Genomic DNA, 23,320 nt, shown 5'->3' with positions numbered 1-23,320 from the left:
CTCTGTCTACAAAATAAAAAAGAAGAAGAAGCCTCTGAGGGAGTTATTTTCTGCTCGGTGTATCTGACATGGGCTGCAGAAGAGATGTATATCTGACCTGTAACTTGGCACTTCTATCCCCCATTCCTATCGGACTACTGGAGGTGTGAGATATACAGCGACTGAGCGCAGGACGGTGAGTTCATGTCCAGCCCATCTGTGCACCAGGACAGGCTGTACTTGATACATATGCAGAGGGTCTCTAGTATTCCTTCCCACGTTTTCGAGGCTCCGAGTATCCAGCATGGGAGGAATGGGCCTATAGCAGTTATGGATCCTAGCCTGGATGAAGAGCAATCTTATGTATCCATGTAATATACTTTCTATCAATAAAATTTTGGAATATGTAAGTTGTCAGCAGCATGTTCTGTATTTGCTGGTTTCCCCCACAAGGCTCATTCATTGAAGTGGATGAGTCTGTGGGGAAAGACGGACCGCACTTGGACGCCATCCTTAGGCCTCATGCACACAGCCGCCGTTTTTGCAGCTCGGATGCGGACAGCACTCCGTGTGCTGTCCACATCCGTTGCTCCGTTCCGTGGCCTTGCTAAAAAAAATAACATGTCCTATTCTTGTCCACACTTTGCAGACAAGAATAGGCAATATTGAAGGCTGTCCGTGCCGTTCCGCAAATTGCGGAACGCGCACGGACGCCATCAGTGTTTTGCAGACCGCAAAACACACCACGGTCGTTTGCATGAGGCCTTATGCAGTCTGTTTTAAATATCATCTGTGTTCACTGATGGGAACATGAAGGAGGCCGGTCAGTGCTTAATATATGCCAATGCAGCAGGGGACTGTAATCTCTACTGGTAAGGTAAGTCCTTCACCCTGGCAGCAAGCTCCACAGTCGCACAGATGACAAAATAATCCAACTCCATCGTAAAGATTCAGATGGGAATTTCTTTATTCATAGAAGATTCGGGTTTAGATACTTAGTCCTCTTACCTGTGACAAACTCCTCTGAAATGGCTCGCAATGAACATCACTACATAACAGAAGCAAGCAGTGTTCTTGAGCGTTTAACAGTAGGGAAGGGAATATTGAATGGAGGTTGGAAATGAGTTGCCTGACCAATCAGAACTGCACTATAAATACCAAGAGAATGTCATTTTTTAAACGAGCAATCCTTTTAACAACTGACACACACAAGAATTGTAGAACAGTACAATGTCACGAAGTACCTGCTCTGTAATTCACCAGACTGATACATATGTACCCAATGTTTCAGAATCCATCTACTGTAAAGGAGAATTGCAGTTTCCATAAATGAATGTTTTTTTTCATGCTTTCTGAATCGATTCCCAAAAGTTTAAGACAAGCAATAGGAACCCTTATTACTTGGTCCTGTCATACAGGTGTACGGTAAAGGTAACTAGCCAAGCATCTGTATGATCATCACAGGGGCAAAGCAAAGCAGATTTTTATTCCCTGGAAACAAGTAGAGATGTTGATAAATGAGGAAACAATACAGAAACTACGGGCAGATGGATTAATGTCCTAAATTTAGACGGTATAAAACTAAACTAGATGGTAAAATAATGGCTCGTCATTCACCATTTTATGACTTTTAGCTGCACCTCCTTTTCAAGAGACTCAAAACTGTCCAGCGAGGCATAAGAAGTGTCTAAAACACAGCACGAACGCTGTTTAATTAGTAAATCTACCCAATTGTGTCGTTTTTCATTAAACAGATATAATTCTCCGTTCACACTTCAGTTATTTGGTCTTCAGTTGGCCCTGTGCATGATCTAAAACCAGGTGCAGGTCTTTCCATTACGCCTCACCTCTGTGTAGGTTTCACCATAGGGGCTTACGCACACGACCGTGTCTGTTTTGCACTCCGCAAAACACAGATTCCAGCCGTGTGCATTCCGTATTTTGCGGAACAGAACGTTCAATAGAGCAGTCCTATCCTTGTTCGTGATATGGACAAAAATAGGACATTTTTTTTGTTCACGGGGCCACGGTACAGACGCGTGGATGAGGACGGCACACACAGTGCTATCCGCATCTTTTGCAGGCAAAGAAGTGAACGGGTTCGCATCTAACCCGCAAAAAATGCAGATCACATGCAAATCCAAACTACTCATGTGCATGAGGCCTAACTGATGGAAATAACTGAAGTGTGAACTTAGCCTAAGGCTACATGCACACGACCGTATGTGTTTTGCGGTCCGCAAATTGCGGATCCGCAAAAAAAAGGATGGCGTTCCATCCGTTTTTTTTTTTGCGGATCCATTGTAATAATGCCTATCCTTGTCCGCAAACTAGAAAAAAAATAGGACATGCACTATTTTGTTTGCGGAGCAACGGAACGGACATACTGATGCGGACAGCACACAGTGTGCTGTCCGCGTTTTTTGCGGACCCATTAAAATGAATGGGTCCGCAACCTATCCGCAAAAAAAAACGGATCGGACACGGAAACAAAATACGGTCGTGTGCATGAGGCCTAACATGGATTTGCTAAGCCGGAATACTCCTGTTTCTTCACACCAATAACCACTTTAATGTGGCTTACATATTAGAGAATTACATAACGAGTAAAATGCTTTGATTAACCAGATCTGTAGTCCACCCCAAGTTGCTAACCTTGGCTTAATTCACTTTACAACTATAAAAAAAAAAATTCTGAATAAAAAACTATAGTGCCTTTGACTAACCAGAGAAATCATGATTATTATTTTTTTTCCTGTAATATGACCTGACATGTGGATACTATACGTCAATTGCATCAAGAAATACCATTAAACTCTGCATCATCAAGAGCAATGTAATGTCACATAATCACCTCCAGCGAGTTATAATGAACAGACAGCAGGACTTATCTGTAAGTATTTTCCACTTTGTAGTGGTGGTAGAGCCGGTAAAGCACAAACAGCCGCGCTGGGTGTAAAGGCTTTGTTCACACATTGCAGGTTTGATCAGTCTTTGTAAGCCAAAACCAGAGCTGGATAAACATGGTGGAAATATTAAAAGGGGTTATCCAAGACCTATAATGCCCCCCACAGAGGTTGTACTTACCTCGCTCTGATGCCGCCATGGCCGCTGCTGCATCTCATCATGCATGATTTCATCCACGTGACAGGGGAGGGCAGCCAATAGCAGGCCGCGATGGGAATGAGCCTCCCTAGCATCGTGGTCGACACAAGGGAGGCTTATTCCGTCGCGGCCTGCTATTGGCTGCCCCCAACGTTGGATGTCTTAATCAGCGTGATGGGGAGATGCAGCGGCGGCCGTGTCAGCATCAGAAGCGACGCGGTAAGTACAGCCTCTGTGAGGGGCCCAGGCATATGGGGGGGGGAACAACTATAGCTCTTGGACAACCCCTTTAAGGAAAGAGCTCTACTTTACTTTTTTTTTTTTTCTTCTTACTACCCAGCCCTGATTTCAGCAAAATTCTTATCAAATCTGCAATGTGTGAATAATGCCTTACAATGATCTCGTTTCATCTACCTCAACTTTTAAGGCTGCTTCACACGAGCGGATCATCCGCAGCGTGAATGAGAGCCAAGCCCCGCACCGGACAGCAGAGACACGGAGCATTAACATGACTGATAATGCTCCATGCCTCTGTGACCTTTTTACTACAAAATCACGGTGACAACTTTATCTCACTGTGATTTTGTAGTAAAAATCATGTTAATGCTCCGTGTCTCTGCTGTGGGGCTTGGCTCTCATTCACGCTGTGGATGACACGCACCGCATCCGCTCGTGTGAAACAGCCCTTACAACAACCTGGACTACATGTGATGCTTTTTGCTCAAGTGTCTGCACCTTCTTGCAGAATGGCTACTACAGGTACCTTGACACAAAGTGATTATCGGTACGATAGAGCAACGGACAAGTCGTTTCTAGGTGTAGTGAACGATTCAACAATTACCTTTTAGACATGACGATTATTGTTCAAAACATCGTAGTTGCGATCGCATAATCCATCGTTGGTAAAACAGACTGCAGCATTCACACAAAGCTATTTTGTGCCTGATTGTCTATGAAGGTATGAATGTATCTCGACAGGACACAGCCGGAGGGCGAAAAGGACAAAAGCAGTAAACAACTCATTGAAGCGCTAGTAAAGGGAAGGTCCACCTTTTAACACTGTTGGTTTTAAATCCAACATTCTGTGCTGAATAGCTCCTTAATATATATATATATAATTTATTTATTTATTTAGAGGTTTGAGCCTCGTTTTTCTGATACAGAGCTATAGGATTAAACTCTGGCTGCCACCAGTCACACTAGTAGGGAAGCCTTTTTCAAATCTCATTCACTTTCCTGGTACTGTATTACAATGCAGATTTTCTGCACGAAAATTCAAGCGGAAAAACCGAACATAATCCGCTCTGTGTGCACTTACCCTAATGATCTCTGCAGGCAGCTAGATAGTTTTTTTTTCTTAAGCGGTCCTGTCAGCTCTCCCGCCATGGACCTCTTAAGCAAAAAAAATAAAAAATTCTAGAGAATTTTTTATTTTATTTTTTTATTAGTAAGGGACCATTCACACGACACATTGTGACACTGTCAATCCACTGCATATACTGTGGCAGAAACCACAGCGGTTTGTGCCACATTTATTCAATTGAGATGCTGTGTATCTGCCAAGAGAGGACAGCCGCCGCGCCATGAAGGGATACTTCCCTTCCTTGGGCTGTTTCAGCTACCGGGCCATGAACTGCAGCACTGCCTCCCATTGCAAACCATGGGAGATAGAACACACGGCCAATGGAGGAATTTCGGTGTGTGAATGGGCCCTTTGTTGTGCTGCTCCTCTGTTATGACTCCCAGAAATGTATGTATGTATAAATTGACATTTCCAGATGGTGGGGTGGCAGTGTACATTGACAGTGAAGACAGACTGTGTAGGGACCACAATATGGGGAATACAATCATTTACTAAAACAGACTTTTCAGGCATGATGACAGGTCCTCATTAACCTAGGGCTGTGCAGGTGATTGGGAGACAAAGAGCACCAGCCATAATGCAAAAATTAAATCACCATACACTAAGAGGGCCTATTTAGACAGAATTGTGTTTAATGGTGGACATTCATATTGAGGATTAGGATAACACCAGCCATATAGACTTTGATAATTTTAATAGAGGACTGCAGTTCTTTCCTCAATTCTGAGAAGTCACTATGATCCTCCCCAGGCAGACATAGCCGTGTATATAATACTCACTAGGCACTTGACTTCGATGCGATCTAGCATGAGAGTGAGCATACCGTCTACAATAATCCTCCTGTCTAAGATCTGCAGTAACCACACAGGAACTAGACACCTTCAGTTTTTCTGAGCATGCGCCATAGAAACAGGACCTCATTTTTTCACTGAAAATGTGGCAATTACAGAAATTTGGAAAACACATATAAGGTATTGATAAAATAACCCAGAAGGTTAAAAATTGACATGATGTCAGCACCAGCTTTTTCTAAGGCTTTTATAGGTATGTAGGCTCTATTCACATCTTGACATTGTAAAATTCCATTGACCATTTTTGTCAAATTATTGGTATATTTTCAGTTGGTCACACAGATTTTTCATCTGTTGAGATGAACATTCTTATCCATCGCGTGATATTCCCAACACATGTAGATGTGAACGGACCATAATGAATGCGTTTAGTAACAGAATCACATTGCTCACCCGGATTTACAGCAATCACAAATAAACGCTACAAAAACATAAAAAGAAGAAACTTTGCTCCATTCCTGTCGGAAACCTATGGGTAATAATAGAAATAAGAACACAACGAAGTGGTAAAATACAGAGTGCTGGTTCTCAGGGGGATGAAAACATAAAAAAACGGTTCACGGCGTCTGTCATGTGGTTACTCCTGTGGCTTCGCAAGGTTTAGCTCTCTGGACTTGAACTCTTTGGCTTGTACGGGCCGATAAATGACCATTTCACAAAGAACATAAGGATTAGTAAAAGTGCTGCCTTCATGTCTGATCCAAGCTCCAATAGTCCAAGCCCCAGTGCTGCGTTATCTATAAACCGACCACAGGTCATCTTTCCGTAGCGCTGGCAGAGAGATTGACCGACTCTGCTTCCAAACAGCCGCCAAAAGCATAAGTGGCTTTGTGCTCAACAAAGTCATATTATCCAGCATCACAGCTAGTGCGATGTGACGACACTCAATGCTCTACGTCTTACATTCCTATACCTTATGGGTTGGAACTTCCTTGTGTGTCCATGTCTGTCTCAGAAGAGCTGGAGTCTGAGTCTATATCCACAGTCTCACGCCTGTGTTTTTCCCGCACTCTCTGATGGATAAGCTGTAGACGACTGAGAAGAGACTGGTAATCAAAGTGTCCTCGCTTTTCACCAAATGGGTCCTATAAACACAGCAAACTTATGTGAGATACGAACAGTACAACACACTGGCTACGTTCACCTGTCAGAATCGCATATTGCACATAAGACACGATTTGTACTACAAGATCCGCTGTAGAAAGCTGACGTTTAGGCTACATGCACACAACCGCGCCGCATGCATTCTGCAATTTACGGAACGGGCCGCCCCTTATAGAAATACCTATTCTTGTCCGCAAAATGGACAAGAATAGGGCACGTTTATAAAAAAAAAAAATTGTGGGCCACGGAACGGAGCAACGGATGCAGACAGCACACTGAGTGCTGTCTGCCTCTTTTGCGGCCCCGTTGAAGTGAATGGGTCCGTAACAGAGCCACAAAAAATGTGGCTCAGATACGGACCAAAACAATGGTCGTGTGCATGAGGCCTTAGGAGGATTTCTCATGTGGATGTTCTGTGGGTTTGCAGCGCATGTAATAGGGCTAATACCTGGTGTTCCCACCTAAAACAAGTTGCATGCTACTTATTCTTACAGTGGATTTTTGCACTATTCCTGGCAGCGCTAAAAATCCAGCTGAAAAAAATTTCAATTGCATGTGAACATGGTCCCGGGGGAAAAAATAAAAAAAATAAAATTCACATGTATTGCTGCCTCTCATTACAACCCAGAATCTCTCCACATACTACCATATATGACATTTGATAAATACCAGGAGACTCACCTGCATGCTTTGTCCTTGTAAGTGAAATCTATCCTTACAAACCGCTTCATAAAAGTCATAGTATTCCAAGAAGGATTTTTCCATTACGCTTCTACAAGGAATGATAAAGTCATTGACATAAGACAGTTCTCATGCATCTCCTCCTATGGCATGGCGCTAAGCTGGCTTGGAAGAATGGGCATTTTAATACAGTAAATGGGAAACACGAATGTGAAGAGTCCATGGGTAAGTGGACAGATCGGGCATTAGGTGGTCTATGGACAGCTTTTATGGCACAGAAGATATGAGAAGTCTGCAAGTGCATTAGATGGCGAAGAACTAAAACTTCACATTGTGAAAAGGATGAGGAAAGCATTACATGATGTCTTCTCCTGTGACAATGCCAATTTGTATCCCTTAACCCCTTGAGTGCCGGAGGATTTTGCGTTTTCATCTTTCACTCCCTTCCTTTCTGGAGCCATAATTATTTTTTTTTATGTTTCATTTACACAGCCGAGGGCTTGTTTTTTTGCGGGACAAGTTATACTTTCTAATGGCACCATTTACTGTTGCATATGATGTAGTGGAAAGGTGGGAAAAAAATTCCCAATGAGGTGGAATGGGGGGGGTTGAGTGATAATTCTGCCACAGTTGTAAGGGTTTTGTTTTTATGGTGTTCCCCATGCAGTAAAACTGACCCGTTACCTTTTTTGCATTTTAATACTGAGAAAAAGGACTTTTCATTGCCATATTCTGCCCCCCGTAACTTTTTATTGTTAGGTCTACGGAGCTGTGTGAGGGCTCATATTTTGTGGGGTGCTCTGGCAAGTGTATGACTTTTTCCTCACTTTTTATTCTATTTTTTGAGATGTGAAGCAATAAAAAATAAAAAATATAAAAAAGGCGAAACTGCAATTTTGATTTTTGTTTTTTCCATTTCACTGTATGGGATAATTTTTGTGTACGTTTGTACTGTTGTCTATTTCTATTTTGGGGAAAGGGAGTGATTTGAATTTTTCTATATCTCATCAAGGGGATGCTGGCACCCATGCACCACTCCCACATTTTCACCACTCAGATGCTGTAGTCACATCTGACCATGGCATCTGAGGGGTGTAATGTCTGCGATCACCGCAGATTGCAGACATTAGCCCTGAGTGGGCGCCATATTTAAAGTGAAGACTTTAAAACACATTTAAAGCTGTCTGACGGAGTTATAAATTTCAATAATGTGAAAATATCAAAAAAGACGAAATTTGTCTACAAGGTTTTATAGCAATAGATTTGACATATATGAGGGAAGGAAGTATTCGGGGCTGTGAATGTATGAACACTGTAGTGCATCACCCACCGTAAGGCTTCAGGACACTGGCACTTTCCCTCCAGCATTTCACACACTGCCACTCTTATGGTCTCATGACGAATGCACTCATTGTAGTTCTTGCTGTCTCCCGAATGTCGTTCCTAAAGATACGCAATGTCAATATTACTAGCGGAGTCTAGGGTTACAGCATCAAGGCTTACAAGAAAATCTAATACCTGCTCAAATCCAGGCTCGTTGTGATAGGGGTTTTCAGTCATCAGGGACTGGATAGAGATGAGCACCGAAGACAAGCTCTGAGCTGGACTCCATGCAGGTCCTGTCCAAGTACTGGTGTAAGAAACAAATCATACTGGTAAGCCACCCTGCGAATCCTAGCTCTGTGTGCAGAGACTCTACCCATTCATTACTGGACGATTATGTACACTCCAGGGAATTTGAGAAAAGCCACACGCTCACCCAAGAATAGTACTACTTACCCAAGAATACTCAGACAGACTTTGCCGTTTCGATAGAAATTGGGGTTAAACCTCACAGTATTGTTGCCAGTTGTCATCAATTTAACTCGAGGTGGGTGAATTGGATAATCTGGGGGACACCGGAACAAGAACAAGAAGAAGCCGCCTTCATAAGGTGTATCAAAGGGACCTGTGATAAGTGCATGAATCTGCAAGACAAGAGTGTTTTTTTTTTTATTAGCAAGGATGGAGCAGAATCTCAGACACCTACACTTTGTGATGTAAAAAAACCTTACATCTGCGCTACAGATATGGTTGTAACCATGGAAACAAGCAGAAAAATGAATCAAGCCAGCAAAGGAAGCAATATGGAAAATCACAATACATTAGTAAGTGCCTTGGGTTAACTTTGCCTGCATGACAAATGTCACTTTCTGAAGTGAGACAACCCCTTTAACAAGAAAAAGGCAAGATGTAACATAGTATATAAGGTCGATAAAAGACATTTGTCCATCCAGTTCGGCCTGTCATCCTGCAAGTTGATCCAAAAGGAAGGCAAAAATACCCCTGGGAGGTAGAAGCCAATTTTCCCCACTTAAGGGGAAAAAAATTCCTTCCCGAATCCAATCAGGCAATCAGAATAACTCCCTGGATCAGCGACCCCTCTCTAGTAGCTATAGCCTGTAATATTATTACACTCCAGAAATACATCCAGGCCCCTCTTGAACTCTTTTAGTGAACTCCCCATCACCACCTCCTCAGGCAGAGAGTTCCATAGTCTCACTGCTCTTACCGTAAAGAATCCTCTTCTATGTTTGAGTACAAACCTTCTTTCCTCCAGACGCAGAGGATGTCCCCTCGTCACAGTCCTGGGGATAAATAGATGATGGGATAGATCTCTGTACTGACCCCTGATATATTTATATATAGTAATTAGATCTCCCCTCAATTGTCTTTTTTCTAAAGTGAATAACCCTAATGCTGATAATCTTTCAGGGTACTGTAGTTGCCCTATTCCAGTTATTACTTTAGTTGCTCTCATCTGGACCCTCTCCAGCTCTGCTATGTCTGCCTTGTTCACAGGAGCCCAGAACTGTACACAGTACTCCATGTGTAGTCTGACTAGTGATTTGTAAAGTAGTAGGACTATGTTCTCATCACAGCATCTATGTCCCTTTTGATGCAACCCATTATCTTATTGGCCTTGGCAGCAGCTGCCTGACACTGGTTTCTACAGCTTAGTTTTGGTTCACTAAAATTCCTAGGTCCTTTTCCATGTCAGTGTTACCCAGTGTTTTACCATTTAGTATGTACTGGTGACTTGCATTATTCCTTCCCATGTGCATAACCTTACATTGCCCACTGCCCAAGCCACCAATCTATCCAGATCCATCTGCAGCCGTATACTGTCCTCTGCCGTGTCAATTATTTTACACAGTTTAGTGTCATCTGCAAAAATTTATATTTTACTGTGCAAGCCTTCTACAAGATCATTAATAAATATATTGAAGAGAATAGGGCCCAATACTGACCCCTGTGGAACCCCACTAGTGACAGTGATCCAATCTGAGTGTGTACCGTTAATAACCACCCTCTGTTTACCATCACTGAGCCAGTTACTTACCCACTTAGACGTTTTCTCCCAGTCCAAGTATTCTCATTTTATATACTAACCTTTTATGTGGTACAGTGTCAAATGCTTTGGAGAAGTCCAGATATATGACATCCATTGATTTGCCGCTGTCAAGTCTAGAACTTACCTCCTCATAGAAACTGATTAAATTAGTTTGACATGACCGATTCCTCATGAAGCCATGCTAATATGGTGTTATTTGCTTATTTTCATTGACGTACTCCAAGATAGCATCTCTTAGAAAACCTTCAAACTGTTTAGCCACGACAGATGTTAAACCTAACGGGCTATAGTTTCCGGACTCTGTTTTTGTATTTTTTTTTTTAATATTGGCACCACATTTGCTATGTGCCAATCCTGTGGAACACTCCCTGTCAGTATAGAGTCTTTAAATATCAGAAATAATGGTCTGGCTATGACATTACTTCATTCTCTTAGGATACGGGGGTGTATGCCATCTGGTCCTGGCGATTTGTCTATTTTAATCTTTTTAAGACGCCGCTGTACTTCTTCCACAGGGCACTTTTAATGGGGAATTTACTTTTACATTCTGCATTTCATCTGACAGTTTATTTTCCTCAGTGAATACAGTGGATAAAAAAATATTTAATAGCTTTGCTTTCTCCTCATTGCTCTGTAAAAGGGCAGACACCTTCAGAGTTATACTCTTTACCATTTATATAATTGAACATATTAGTGTTAGTTTTGCTCTCTTTGGCAATTAATCTCTCGGTCTCTAGTTTGGCTGCTTTTATTTGTTTTTTTACATATTCTATTTTTTTCCCTATAGTTTTTCAGTGCTTCCTCGTTTCCCTCCTGTTTTAGTGATTTAAATGCTTTCTTTTTGTCAGCTTTCTTTACAGTTCTATCTATCCACATTGGTTTCTTCTTGTTCCTTAACCTTTTATTCCCATGAGGTATGTACCTCTCACAATTCAATTTTAGGTTGCTTTTAAAAAATATCCAATTTTGTGGCTGTATTTTTATTTTTGAGGACTTTGTCCCAGTTAGTTGGGCCTATGGCCTCTCTCTTAGTTATCTAAGTTTAGCTTTTTTGAAGTTTGGTATTTTTGTTCCTCCCTGTAGAAACGCTCTTTTGAATGACAATTGGAAGGTTATTACTTTATAGTCACTATTTCCCAGGTGTCCCCTAACCTGCACATCTGTTGTTCTGTCAGGTCTATTGGTTAATACTAAGTCCAGTATGGCCGTCCCTCTAGTCGGATCCTGAACCAATTGGGAAAGGTAATTGTCTTTGGTTATTGCCAAGAACTTGTTTCCTTTATTAGATGTACAGGTTTCAGTTTCCCAGTCTATATCTGGGTAGTTGAAGTCCCCAATAATAACCATCTCATTATGATTTGCCGCCTCGTCTATCTCATTTAGTAGTAGATTTACAGTTGACTCTGGTATATTATGTGGTTTATAGTAAACTCCTATTAGTAATTTATTATTGTTTTTGCCTCCATGTATTTTGTCCCTCACTTATATCTTCACGGAGTGTGGGCTTCAGACAGGACTTTACATAAAGGCAAACCCCACCCCCTCTCCGGTTTTGACGATCCTTTCTAAACAGACTGTAACCTTGTACATTAACTGCCCAGTCATAGCTATCATCCAGCCATGTCTCAGTTATTCCCACTATGTCATAGTCCTCCTCACACATCACTAATTCCAGCTCTCCAGTTTTATTAGTCAGGCTTCTAGCATTAGTATACATACATTTAAGTGGTTAATGTATATTTTGTACCCTACACTTTTCCTTCTGAGCTGTTCTAGTCCCTCCTTCCATTCCTCCCCCAGTCCCATTACCTTGCCCCCGGTCTCGATCTGCACTATCTTCCCATCCTATAATGTAATTTGCCTCCCCCCCCCCCCCCCAGTCCCTAGTTTAAACACTCCTCCAACCTTCTAGCCATCTTTCTCCCCAACACAGCTGCCCCTTCCCTATCGAGGTGCCGCCTATCCCTACGATAGAGCCTATAGCCGACAGAGAAGTCGGCCCAGTTCTCCAGGAACCCAAACCCCTCCTTCCTACACCAGTTCTTTAGTCACTTGTTAACCTCCCTAATCTCCCACTGCCTTTCTTGTGTGGCTCGTGGTACAGGCAGTATTTCGGGAAAATACTACCTTTGAGGTCCTTGCCCTAAGCTTTTGACCTAAATTCCTAAAATAATTTTTAAGGACTCTCCACCTACCTCTAACTTTGTCATTGGTACCGATATCGACCATGACCGCTGGATCTTCTCCAGCCCCTCCCAGTAATCTGTCAACCCGATCCGCGATGTGTCGAACTCGAGAGCCAGGAAGACAACACACTGTTTGACGATCACAGTCTTTGTGACAGATCGCCCGCCCCCCCCCCCTAATAATGGAGGCTCCCACTACCAGCACCTGTCTGCCCTGCTCTCCTGCTTACTGGAGCTGACATTCCCCTGACTGGCAGAGGAAGTGTCCGGCTGCAGTAGTGCTCTCCCTGAACTGACATTCCCCTCATCTGCCAACCATGCAAACTTGTCGGTGTGTGTCAGATCAGGGCTAGCCTCCCTGGCATTCTTCCCTCTACCCAGCTTTCTAATTGTTACCCAGTTAGATACCTCACTTTTCTGAGCCTCCTCCCTACCCCCCTCCCCCTCATCTACCCTATAGAGTGCTTGCCAAGTGAGCAGCAAACTCTTTTCCAAATTGTCAACGCTTCTCAGTGTTGAAATTCGCCCGGTCAGATACTCGATGTGCGATTCCAAACGGGCAATTTGCTCACATTTTGAACAAAGATATGCACTCAAGCGGCTGTTCCAGGACTGCATACATTAGACAAGATGTGCACTGGACTGCGCTGTCAATAATGGAACACATACTAAATGGGGATTATGCAAAAAAAGAGAAAAATACAATACAGTGCAGTGATAAGAATCTAACTTACTGTAGTCCCCTCCTGAAGTCCCTGAATCTCAAGTCACGTAATCTAAAGTCACACACTTAGTACAAAACACACACTTAAAAAAATCAAACACGCGAACGATCACAAACTCTCGTTATTTGCCCGCTTGTATAAATGCAGATCTCAAACCAGCCTGCTTTTTTTCCCCTCTGGATTCAAAAGGACTGAGCTGCCCTCAAGGCTGGCTATTTAACTTCTCCTAATTAGACAGCCACATCCTAATTTTCAATTCCATATCCACTCCAGAGTTCGCTCAACAAGACTGAGAAAGGCTCGAATCAGACCTGCACATATTTCACTAGACGGTACGGCTCTGCTGCAAACATACCTATCACAGCTCTTCGAAAGTTGGCGTCTATTATACTCCCAAACATGAATGTTACCACGGCATTCCAAGAATTACAATTCCACCGCGGTTAAAGCACTCTGGGATTTCGGTATTTGATACGCTGTGAAAACATTCATGTTTTGTGGAGCAATACTGTCTGGTGAAATACGTGCAAATCTGAATTGGGTCTTCGGCAATCTTGCTGAACAGACTGTGGAACAGAGATTAAATTGATCTTCTCACTTTTATTAAGGCAACATTATCATATGCAGCAGCGGATGTTGCCGGATTCTACAGTTCACCACCGGATCCCCATTGACTATAATGAGGTCCGGTCACTTTCCAGCAAAAATGCCGGTTTTCGGCTGGACAAAAACGGTTGCATTTGTGCCGAATAAGGCATGCCGCAAATGCAAACGTACCCTTAGTGACACCAGTGAAGTATGAAAAACCCTACTGTACACAACTACTACTTTGCTGAAGACTATAGATTCTAATGTACATGTCGGGGAATATGCTAGTGATGGGAGAGGAGTATTCTCCACATTTTTTAAAGCATTCCATTTTCCATAGGATTAGTTCTCGTTTTCCGTGATTTGATAGGAGCATCGCACTACTGCCTATGGATGTGAAAGTCTGATGGACAGAATCATATAAAGCCCCAAGCAGGAAGGCACCACCCGAGATATGTGAAGCCCCAGAGCAGAAACATATAGACAAATACGTGAGCCATATCTAAAAACAGAGTGACAAACACAGAAGACCACGGGTACCTTTGTCATGTCATGCGGATCTGGCACCACAAACATACCAGGAGGCGGCTCCTTATAAATTGACATGATATCCCTGAAGGAAAAGAGAAGAAAGATCAGAACACTGAATGACAGAAGGGGCACAGACATTAAAGGGGTACATCCCATTTCTGGCATATCCACAGCAGGATTTCTCTGTTGTGTCTGTGATCTGTAGCTGGTTGATTGGTGAGGGACACGGCGGCGATACCCCACCTGTAAGACAAATAGTTTCACTTACAGGTTACATTTCAAAGAGGTATTTTCCATCTAAGACATTTATAACATATCCAAAGAATATCCCATAAATATGGGATATTCTTTGGATATGTTATAAATGTCTTAGATGGAAAATACCTCTTTGAAATGTAACCTGTAAGTGAAACTATTCCAGTAGGGTGGAACATTTCGTAACACAGGAACATTATCAATCCCTGAATAACAGGCAGGGGTGATTCATCAACATGATGCAACTGAAAAGCATACAATGTATTTATCACAACTGAGGCACTTACAAAAACAGCTTAAAGGGGCTTTCCAGGTGTTTAATACTGATTACCTATCCTCAGGATAGGTAATCAATATCATAGTCGGCAGGGGTCTCCCAGCACCCCCGCTGATCAGTTGTTTGAAGAGGCTGCGGCACGCCGGTGAGCGCCGTGACCACCTTTCAGTTCACCATCCACAGCACCGTCCTTTGTTTAGCGGCTGTGCTTGGTATGGCAGATCAGAACCCCACAAATCTGATACTGAGGATAGGTAATCAATATTATACACACAGAAAATCTGTTTATAGGGATCCTGCCACCCACAGGCAGCATGATTTTCCATCTGCACACTGGCCTGTTGGGTTGTCGAGGCAGTCATCTGGTGCCAGCAAGTATCATGTGCAGGACCTATTCTAATTAACGTGCCCCTGGGTGTTTCAACAACCCAACCACCTAGTGTACAGTTGTATCTCTCCATGACTGATGTCAGTATGACTGGACAACCCCTTTAATTCAGAATCTGCTATACTCAAAATCTGTACAATTAGTGTTTAAAAGACAAGAAAAGTTGGCGTACATCGTGTACTACAATTCCCCGCTGTGCCATGTCCCTAGTGCCTGCTGCAACCTGCATGATGATCAGCACAGAACCAGGCTTAACCACAGAGGAAATAAAAGTCCCTCGCTAGTCTGATTTTCAGATTAAGTTATGAAATACAAAGTATGAAAATGAGAAACTTATGTAAACCGTTTGAGGTGGAATTCAAATTTATATATAGTCTCAGTAATTTAGAAAACTTCATGTGTTAAAGTGAATGTCAGAATTTTTCCTCGGTGGGGGATCCGGGTGTTCATGGCTCATGCACACGACTGTGCTCGATCCAGGAAACACGGCCCGTATGTAAGCCGGATCTCCCGGACCAACAACGGCTCTTCTGACCCAAACTTACTGCATCACAAGGATTTACGATGCAGTGATTTCCTATATGACCCCAGGTCTACTGTGCTGTAGTCAAGTGATGATGGAACTCGCTATCGTAAATTATTAGGATGCAGTCGGTTCGGGTCAGAAGAGCTGTTGTCGGCCCAGGAGATGGGACCGACACATGGGCTGGGTTTCCCAGACCAAGCACGAAATCGCTGACACAAAGAAGCCCTCAGCTGAGCAGTGTGCACCTTTGACCTTGGGCTACCTGCACACATTGCAGATTATGTATGTGTTTTCCATGTGGAAAACTGCAGCGTAATACAGTACCAGCAAAGTGTATGAGATCTGACAAACATCATGCAAACTTTGGGTTTTTTTGTGCAGAAAGGGTAAATTACGCTTACTGGTAATTGGATTTTCCAATAGCCTCCCAATGGCACTGACAGGAGGGTGCTCCCCGCCCCGAGGACATGAAGCAACACGGAAGCTCAAACTTTAATAGGGCCTCTTCCCCTTACCTAATCAGTAAACAACAAAGTACACGGTAGTGATGCAAGAACAAAATTATATTAATCCAACTAGAATACAAGAAGGAACATGAAATTATGCATGACATTTAATTTATAATGGTTGAAGAAAGTCATTGAATTTGCCCACACAGCTGCTTTACAGATCTGTTCCATCGATATGGCCACATTCTCTGCCCAAGAGGTCGACATAGCCCGTGTTGAATGGGCCCCGAGTCCCTTTGGAGGATCTACGTTCTTTTGAGCATAACAAAGAGAAATTGCCTGCTTTATCCACCTTGCAATGGTGGCTTTACTGGCTTCCTGACCTTTGTTAGGCCCCTGAAACTGAAGGAGGAGGTGATCCGATTTTCTATCTTCTCTCCAGATTTTTAAAGTAGGAAAGCACACAACGTCTCACATCTAGGTTACCTTTACAGGACTGTTGAAGAGGATGGACAGAATGATGGTAAAAAGATTTTATGATTACAGTGAAATCAGAATACTACCTTCAGGAGAAAGGATGGACAATGCCTTAAGATTATCCTGTACAGCAAGAGAAGGCCTATATTTTCCCCACCCTTCTTGCCGTTGTAATGGCCAGGAGGAAGGTAGTCTTTAAGGTCAGGAGTTTGAGGGAAATATCTTCAATAGGCTCAAACGGAGAGTCCATCAGTACCGTAAGGAATAAGTTCAAGTCCCAAGGTGGGATGGTAGAGTGTAATCTGGGAGAATCTCTGAATGCTCCCTTGATAAATTGCCTGATTAGAGGATGATCAGATAGATTTGTGTCTAGAAAAAACTGCTAAAGCGGAGATCTGAACTTTAAGGGTTGACGGCTTAAGCCCCTTGTTCAAGCCTCCCTGCAGAAAATCTAAAATGACAGGTATGTTGAGTAAGGTAAGGGACTTTGCTGGATCCTGTTGTTACTAGAAAACAAAAAGGAAAGCCTTCCACCTTCTGAGATAGATCTTGGAGGTTATGATTTTCCTACAGTTTAGTAAAGTAGGAGATTACAGGGTCAGACAGATCCTTCTTTTTTAGATTTTTGCGTTCAATCTCTATGCCATCAACTTCAGCTGAGAGACCACTGGATGGTGTACTGGCCCTTGTTGAAGAAGGCCTGGAAACACTGGAAGAGTCCAGGATATTCCTTGCGATAGCCTGAGTAAGAGGGAAAACCAGGCCCTTTTGGACCAATATGGAGCAATCATGATGACCTGTGCGCGCTCTTCCGCCACCTTCATCAGGGTTCTCGGAATCAGGCTGAATGGGGGGGGGGGGGCGCGAATGCATATAGTAGACCTCTTGGCCACGGGCGAGATAGGGCGTCCACTATCTCCGGGCCGTCTAAAAGAGACAGGGAACAAAATCTTTCTACTTTCCTGTTCATCCGGTCTGCGAATAAATCCAGAACCGGAATGCCCCACATCTTGGTAATTTAAAGAAAGACATTGGCATGTAAAGTCTATTCTCCCTCTTTTAGAGTTTGACGGCTGAGGAAGTCAGCCACCATGTTGCTGCTTCCTTTTAAATGCACGGCTGTTGGGGAGGATAGGCGTTTCTCTGCAAAAAGAAAGATATCCCTTGATGTTGCTGCCAGAGATCTGCTTCGGCTACCTCCCTGCCTGTTTAAATAAGCGACTGTCGTCATATTGTCCGACAAGATTTTGATATGATCAAGAGAGGTTCTTAAGTGAAGGGCTAGAAGAACTTCGTAGACTGCTCTGAGCTCTCTTAGGTTTGATGAGGCATTTAACATGGAATCGTCCCAGACTCCTTGAACCATAAAGTCCCCCGCATGGCCTCCCCAACCTCGTCTGCTGGGATCTGTAGACACCACTAGAAGATTTTCTTGACGCCAGAAGACACCTCTCTCTGCAGATTTCTTTTTATCCTCCACTAAGCCAGGGAACATTTTACGAACTGTGAAATTGAAACTTTTTTGTCCAGAGAGTTTCTGTTGCCATCCCAAGATGCTAGAAGAAAGGCTTGCAGAATTCTGGTGTGGCTTTGTGCCCATCTGACAGCAGGGATTGAGGATGTCAGAATTCCCAGGATTGTCATGACGTTTCTGATAGTAGCAGATCTTAGACTGCAAAACTGATTTACCTTTAGTTGAAGGGGCGACTGCTTCTCTTTTGGGAGGAAGGACATCAGTAAGCAATAGTCGAGAAGAACCCCTAAAAAGACTTTTTGCAGAGCCGGAACGAGGTTGCATGTTTTGACATTTATGATCCATCCCAGATCCGCAAAGGTCTTTTGAACAAGGTCTAGATGTACCAGAAGCAGATTATCTGATTCTGCTGCTAATAGGAAGTCATCTAAGTATGACACAATAAGAACGCCCTGTAGATGAAGATAACTAGTTATTTCTGCCACTACTTTCGTGAAAATTCTGGGAGCTGATGACAGGCCAAAGGGGAGCGCTTGAAATTGAAAGTGACAGAGGCGACCTCTCATAAATACTGCCATCCTGAGAAATTTGTGATGGTCTCAGAAAATGGGTACATGGTAGTATGCGTCCTGCAAATCTATTGTCGCCATGTAACAATGTTGAGGAAGCAGATTTATTGTTGATTTGATGGTCTCCATCTTAAACTTTTTGTAAGATAGGCAATTGTTCAGACTCCTTAAATTTATAAGCCTGAAGGACCCCCCTGGCTTTTTTATAAGAAAAACTGAGGAATAAAATCCTCGCTGTTGCTGGCTTTCTGGAACTGGTAGTAGGACCTCTTTTTGAATCACGTTGGTTATCTCTGTCTCTAGGGGTGACTGTTCCTCTTTCTTTGCCAAAGGTTTGTTGATGATAAAGTGGTTTGGTGGGTAAGTACTGAATTATCGCATGAAACCCCTTTGAATGGCAGCTAGTATTCGAGGGGAGACTCCTATAATCTCTCCATTGTGGATCAAAAATTTTTAATCTTGCTCCCACCTGGCCTCTGGCGTCATTGAGTGGTTTTTGACAAGTTATCAGGATTAAAGAGGAATCCCTTGTTTCTTCCTCTTGACGATTGCCATCTTCCTGAGTATTATCCCTCGAGATTAGGGCCTTGATATTATTATGGATTGGAAAGACACGTCTTTTCCTTTCTCCTAGACCCTGAAACATCTAATCCTGCATGGAGCGGATTTCTTTAGACTCCTCCAGGTGCATAGTAGCTCTTATAGTTTTTAGGAGACTGTCTGTATCCTCATGGAGAAACAATGGTCTCCCCTGCCCGTCGTCAGATGAATCAGAGTCAATGTCGGAAGCAATTTCCCCTTCATCCAAATCCAACCTGAATAACTGGGAATTCTGGGATTTTTGAGACATAGAGGCTTGCGGTGAAGAGGGAGGTAACCTAGACTCCACCAAAGCATTAACCTGTAATCATACTCCGCATGGAGTCTAAGGAGGAAGGAGATTCTCCAGCCACCACTTTTTCAGCACATTTTGGGCAAAGTTATTTCTTGGCTTTAGATATAAATGACTTCCTGCAGATGGCGCATTTTTTGCGAATAGAGTCAGACCCAGGTGCCTTGGAGATGGAGGTGCCTTTTCCCTACAAAAATAAATTGAAAAAATAAGTAGGATTCAGAACTCCCTTAGGAATAGACACCAGCAGCGGGCACCCAAGGTGGATAGGCGTAAAATCACCCATACACCAATATCTGCCCAAGTCAGGAGAGGAGGCTTACCGGGCTGATGGTGCTTGCGGTCACATCCAGAGGCTTGCGGGCGGTATCTGGGTCAGTAGGCGCAGACATTGCAGGGAAGGGAACAGCACGTGTCGCTGCTCCCTGAATTCGGCCTCTATTTAAATCTCCCGGCCTCCTGAGAGATGTCCGGAATGACATCACGACGCACGCAACTCCTGCCCAGAACGAGACCCCCTTTAGGGAGTCTCCACCCACCGGATGCCGGAAGGAAACTGCTGCGCTTCCCAAACGGAGCGAGCAGAATAAAGCCCTGGGCTGCATTCCATGAGGACTCATGCCAAAGGTACAGGGAAGGGAGGTTGCGTGTCCCCGGAGCCCCTGACCACTGCAACGCCCCCCCCCCCCAACTAGTGGGGAAAGAGACCAGGCCGTGCGCCATCTTCACACTTAACCTGCTCAGGAACACAGGAGGAACTTCCTTGCTATCCGGGACAGGAAACAACACTGATTAGGTAAGGGGAGGTGGCCCTTTTAAAGTTTGAGCTTCCGTGTTGTTTCCTGTCCTCGGGGGCGGGGAGTACCATCCTGTCAGTGCCGTTGGGGGAGGCGTCGGGGGAAAATTGTCCTGCTGTGCAGTTTTATAAATCTGTGCATTTTTTTTTACCTGCACCCATTTGCAGGTAGCCGTACTGTGATTTTCAATAGTTTTTTAACTCATGACTCAAAAAAAAAATATAATGATAATACTAAAAACTGCATGGCCATACAATGCAGTGTGTCGTTTTTACCTACAACAAAAACTCTGGTTACATGATGAAATAAACTTGCACTGAAATCCGCAGAGAGCGACGGGTATTTCCCATTATAAATGGGCTCGGTCTTGAAGAAACAGGAATGTACATTACATTTCTTACTTGTGGGGATTACTAAGCAGTGACCTAAATAAGTTCAACACTAGAAGACGCCGACCTGTCCAAATTCTGACACACACTAAAGTCTTAAAGGGGTTATCCAACCCCTATAATGCCCAGGCCCCTCATGTAGGTTATACTTACCCCACTTCTCGGCACCCGCGCAGCTCCTGATGCTCGAATGGCCGCCGCTGCATCTACCCATCGAGCGTATGAAAACATCTGGCAACGGGGGGGGGGGGTTAGCCAATAGCAAGCCGTGACGGAGAGGAGCCTCCCTAGAAACCCCTTTGCGGCCTGCTATTGGCTGTCCCCCCCCGTCGCCGGATGTTTTCATCCACAAAGAGATTCAGCGGCCGTGCAGGAATCAGGAGCGATGTGGGTGCCGGGGAGTGGGGTAAGTATAATGTACATGAGGGGTCCGGGCATTAGGGAGGACATTATAGGGGTTGGATAACCCCTTTAAGCCTGTATTACACTGACCGATTTTTCGGCAGATAATCGCTAACAAGTGTTCGCATGAACTCTCGTTTGCTATCATCTGGCAGTGTAATACTGCCATCGATTGCCCGATGAACGAGCGCACGCTTGTTTGTCAGGCAATCCAAATCTTTTGACATATTCAAAAATTATTGTTTGCAAGCGGCAGATCATGGTGTCTCATAACGATCTGCCGCCGGCAAATCACTATACAGCGTGGGCCTAAACATTGCACAACTTGGATTTACATTATCTGAATAATGAATAAAGCCTCTAACAATTCTTTGCACCCTAACTGTATATGGAATAAAGGGGTTTTCTGAGTGTTTAATATATGTGACCTATCCTCAGTATAGGTCATCAATATCAGACTGGAAAGGGGGTCTGAAACCGACACCTGTTCGAGGTGGCCACGGTTCTCCAGCGAGAGCCACTGCCTCCTTACAGCTTACCAAGCACAGTGCCGTACATTGTATAGGGGCTGTTGATGGAACTGAGGTCCTGTGACCTACGAACATGACGCCAGTGGAGCTCTGCAGCCCCTTCAAACAGCTGATCGGTGGAGGTGCCAAGCGTCGGACCCCCGCCAATCTGATATTGATGACCTATCCGGAGGATAGGCTGTCAATCTCAAAAGTCTCAGGCAATACCTTTAATTAAAGAATCCTTCCACTAGAGCTTCCAACCTATAGAAGGTGCGCGGCACGTACCATTACTCAAGTGTCATGTGAGTGGGCCAGCCAATCGCAGAGCACAGCAGAGACCTGTCAGAGTGACATCACTAGTGCAGCTTGTCACTGGCCAGCCCACTCACATTTCATCCCCAGGGATATTAGGTGATCATGCAGAGTGTGGCATGAGGCTAGAAAAGAAGTGGAGGAGGAATGATGACGTTTGGGGTATTTTTGGAGTTTTTTCAGAAAACCCCTTTAATAGAAGTCGTTATTGCTGCACTGGGCCCCAGGAATGCGGGAGTGATGCCTCCTTCTATCACCAGCCACGATCACTATGGGGTCCCCAGTAGATAGTTGGGGTGACCCCCACCATTCCTCACCGCTTAATCCGCAGCACACACTGCGCTGACGCCCTCTCGTTGTCCCAGTCAGTACTGGATGTTGGATCCCACACGGATGAAGTTGCGAGGTGCGAGGTACCGGGGGGCTGGAGGCCGCTGAGGTGGGAAACCATCCCTCCACCAACAGCCCCCTGAAGAATAATCGCCTCCGCCGCTGGACTCTCCGCCATTCCTTCTCACTCTAGCTTCCGGGACTCCGGAGCAACAAGATGACAGGCCAGAGAGACTTTCACCGTCATAGAAACGCCGGCTAGACAATCTATTTACTTCCGCCGGAAACTGGGCCATAGAGTCGGTGAGAAGGGCTAGAGCGCTCCATGCTCCATCACGTGACATGTTACAGTCACGTGGCTTTGAGGCAGCTTTGACGTCCTCCATAATGCTCTATACCTGGGCTCGTTCCTATTTCGGCAATTCCAGCAAAGAGCAGATAAGTCTATCAAGTCTCTTCAGCTGTCATTGCCGGTAGTGTGTAAACTCCATGCGCGGTATGGACAGTGTGACGTCATAGGTTCGCGTAACATTCTAAAGTCACGTGGCTTTGAAGCAGACGCGGATATACCAGAAGGTTCGCTGTGGTCATTAGAAATTGAGTCTTTGAATGTCACGTGACCCTGTGCTGTCGGAAGGTTCTTAATGGCGCATGGAGTTTAGACAGTACAGTGTGTTTTTTGTCGCTTCTTAGATGGTAAGTGGCCATCTTGTTGGTTGGTATAGTAGTTTGACCAGTATTCTGCATTCCTACCATCATCAGAT

General features: G+C 44.1%; 1 protein-coding gene across 1 annotated transcript; it reads right to left on the bottom strand.

Annotated features, from left to right (window-relative positions):
- Window positions 1-5,059: 5,059 nt before the first annotated feature.
- Window positions 5,060-22,825, bottom strand: UBE2Z (ubiquitin conjugating enzyme E2 Z). The gene is made up of 7 exons (XM_040435043.1): window positions 22,544-22,825; window positions 14,517-14,589; window positions 8,863-9,050; window positions 8,602-8,713; window positions 8,414-8,526; window positions 7,084-7,174; window positions 5,060-6,383 (listed from the first exon to the last, which is right to left on the bottom strand). The coding sequence occupies exons 1-7, from the start codon at window positions 22,732-22,734 to the stop codon at window positions 6,213-6,215; spliced, it is 939 nt and encodes a 312-aa protein (XP_040290977.1). The 5' UTR covers window positions 22,735-22,825; the 3' UTR covers window positions 5,060-6,212.
- Window positions 22,826-23,320: the final 495 nt, after the last annotated feature.

This window comes from Bufo bufo, chromosome 6 (genome assembly GCF_905171765.1).
Source record: "Bufo bufo chromosome 6, aBufBuf1.1, whole genome shotgun sequence".
NCBI classification, from domain to species: Eukaryota; Metazoa; Chordata; class Amphibia; order Anura; family Bufonidae; genus Bufo; species Bufo bufo.
The sequence above is the reverse complement of the archived record's forward strand: the minus strand, read 5'-3'. Positions and strand labels throughout refer to the sequence as shown.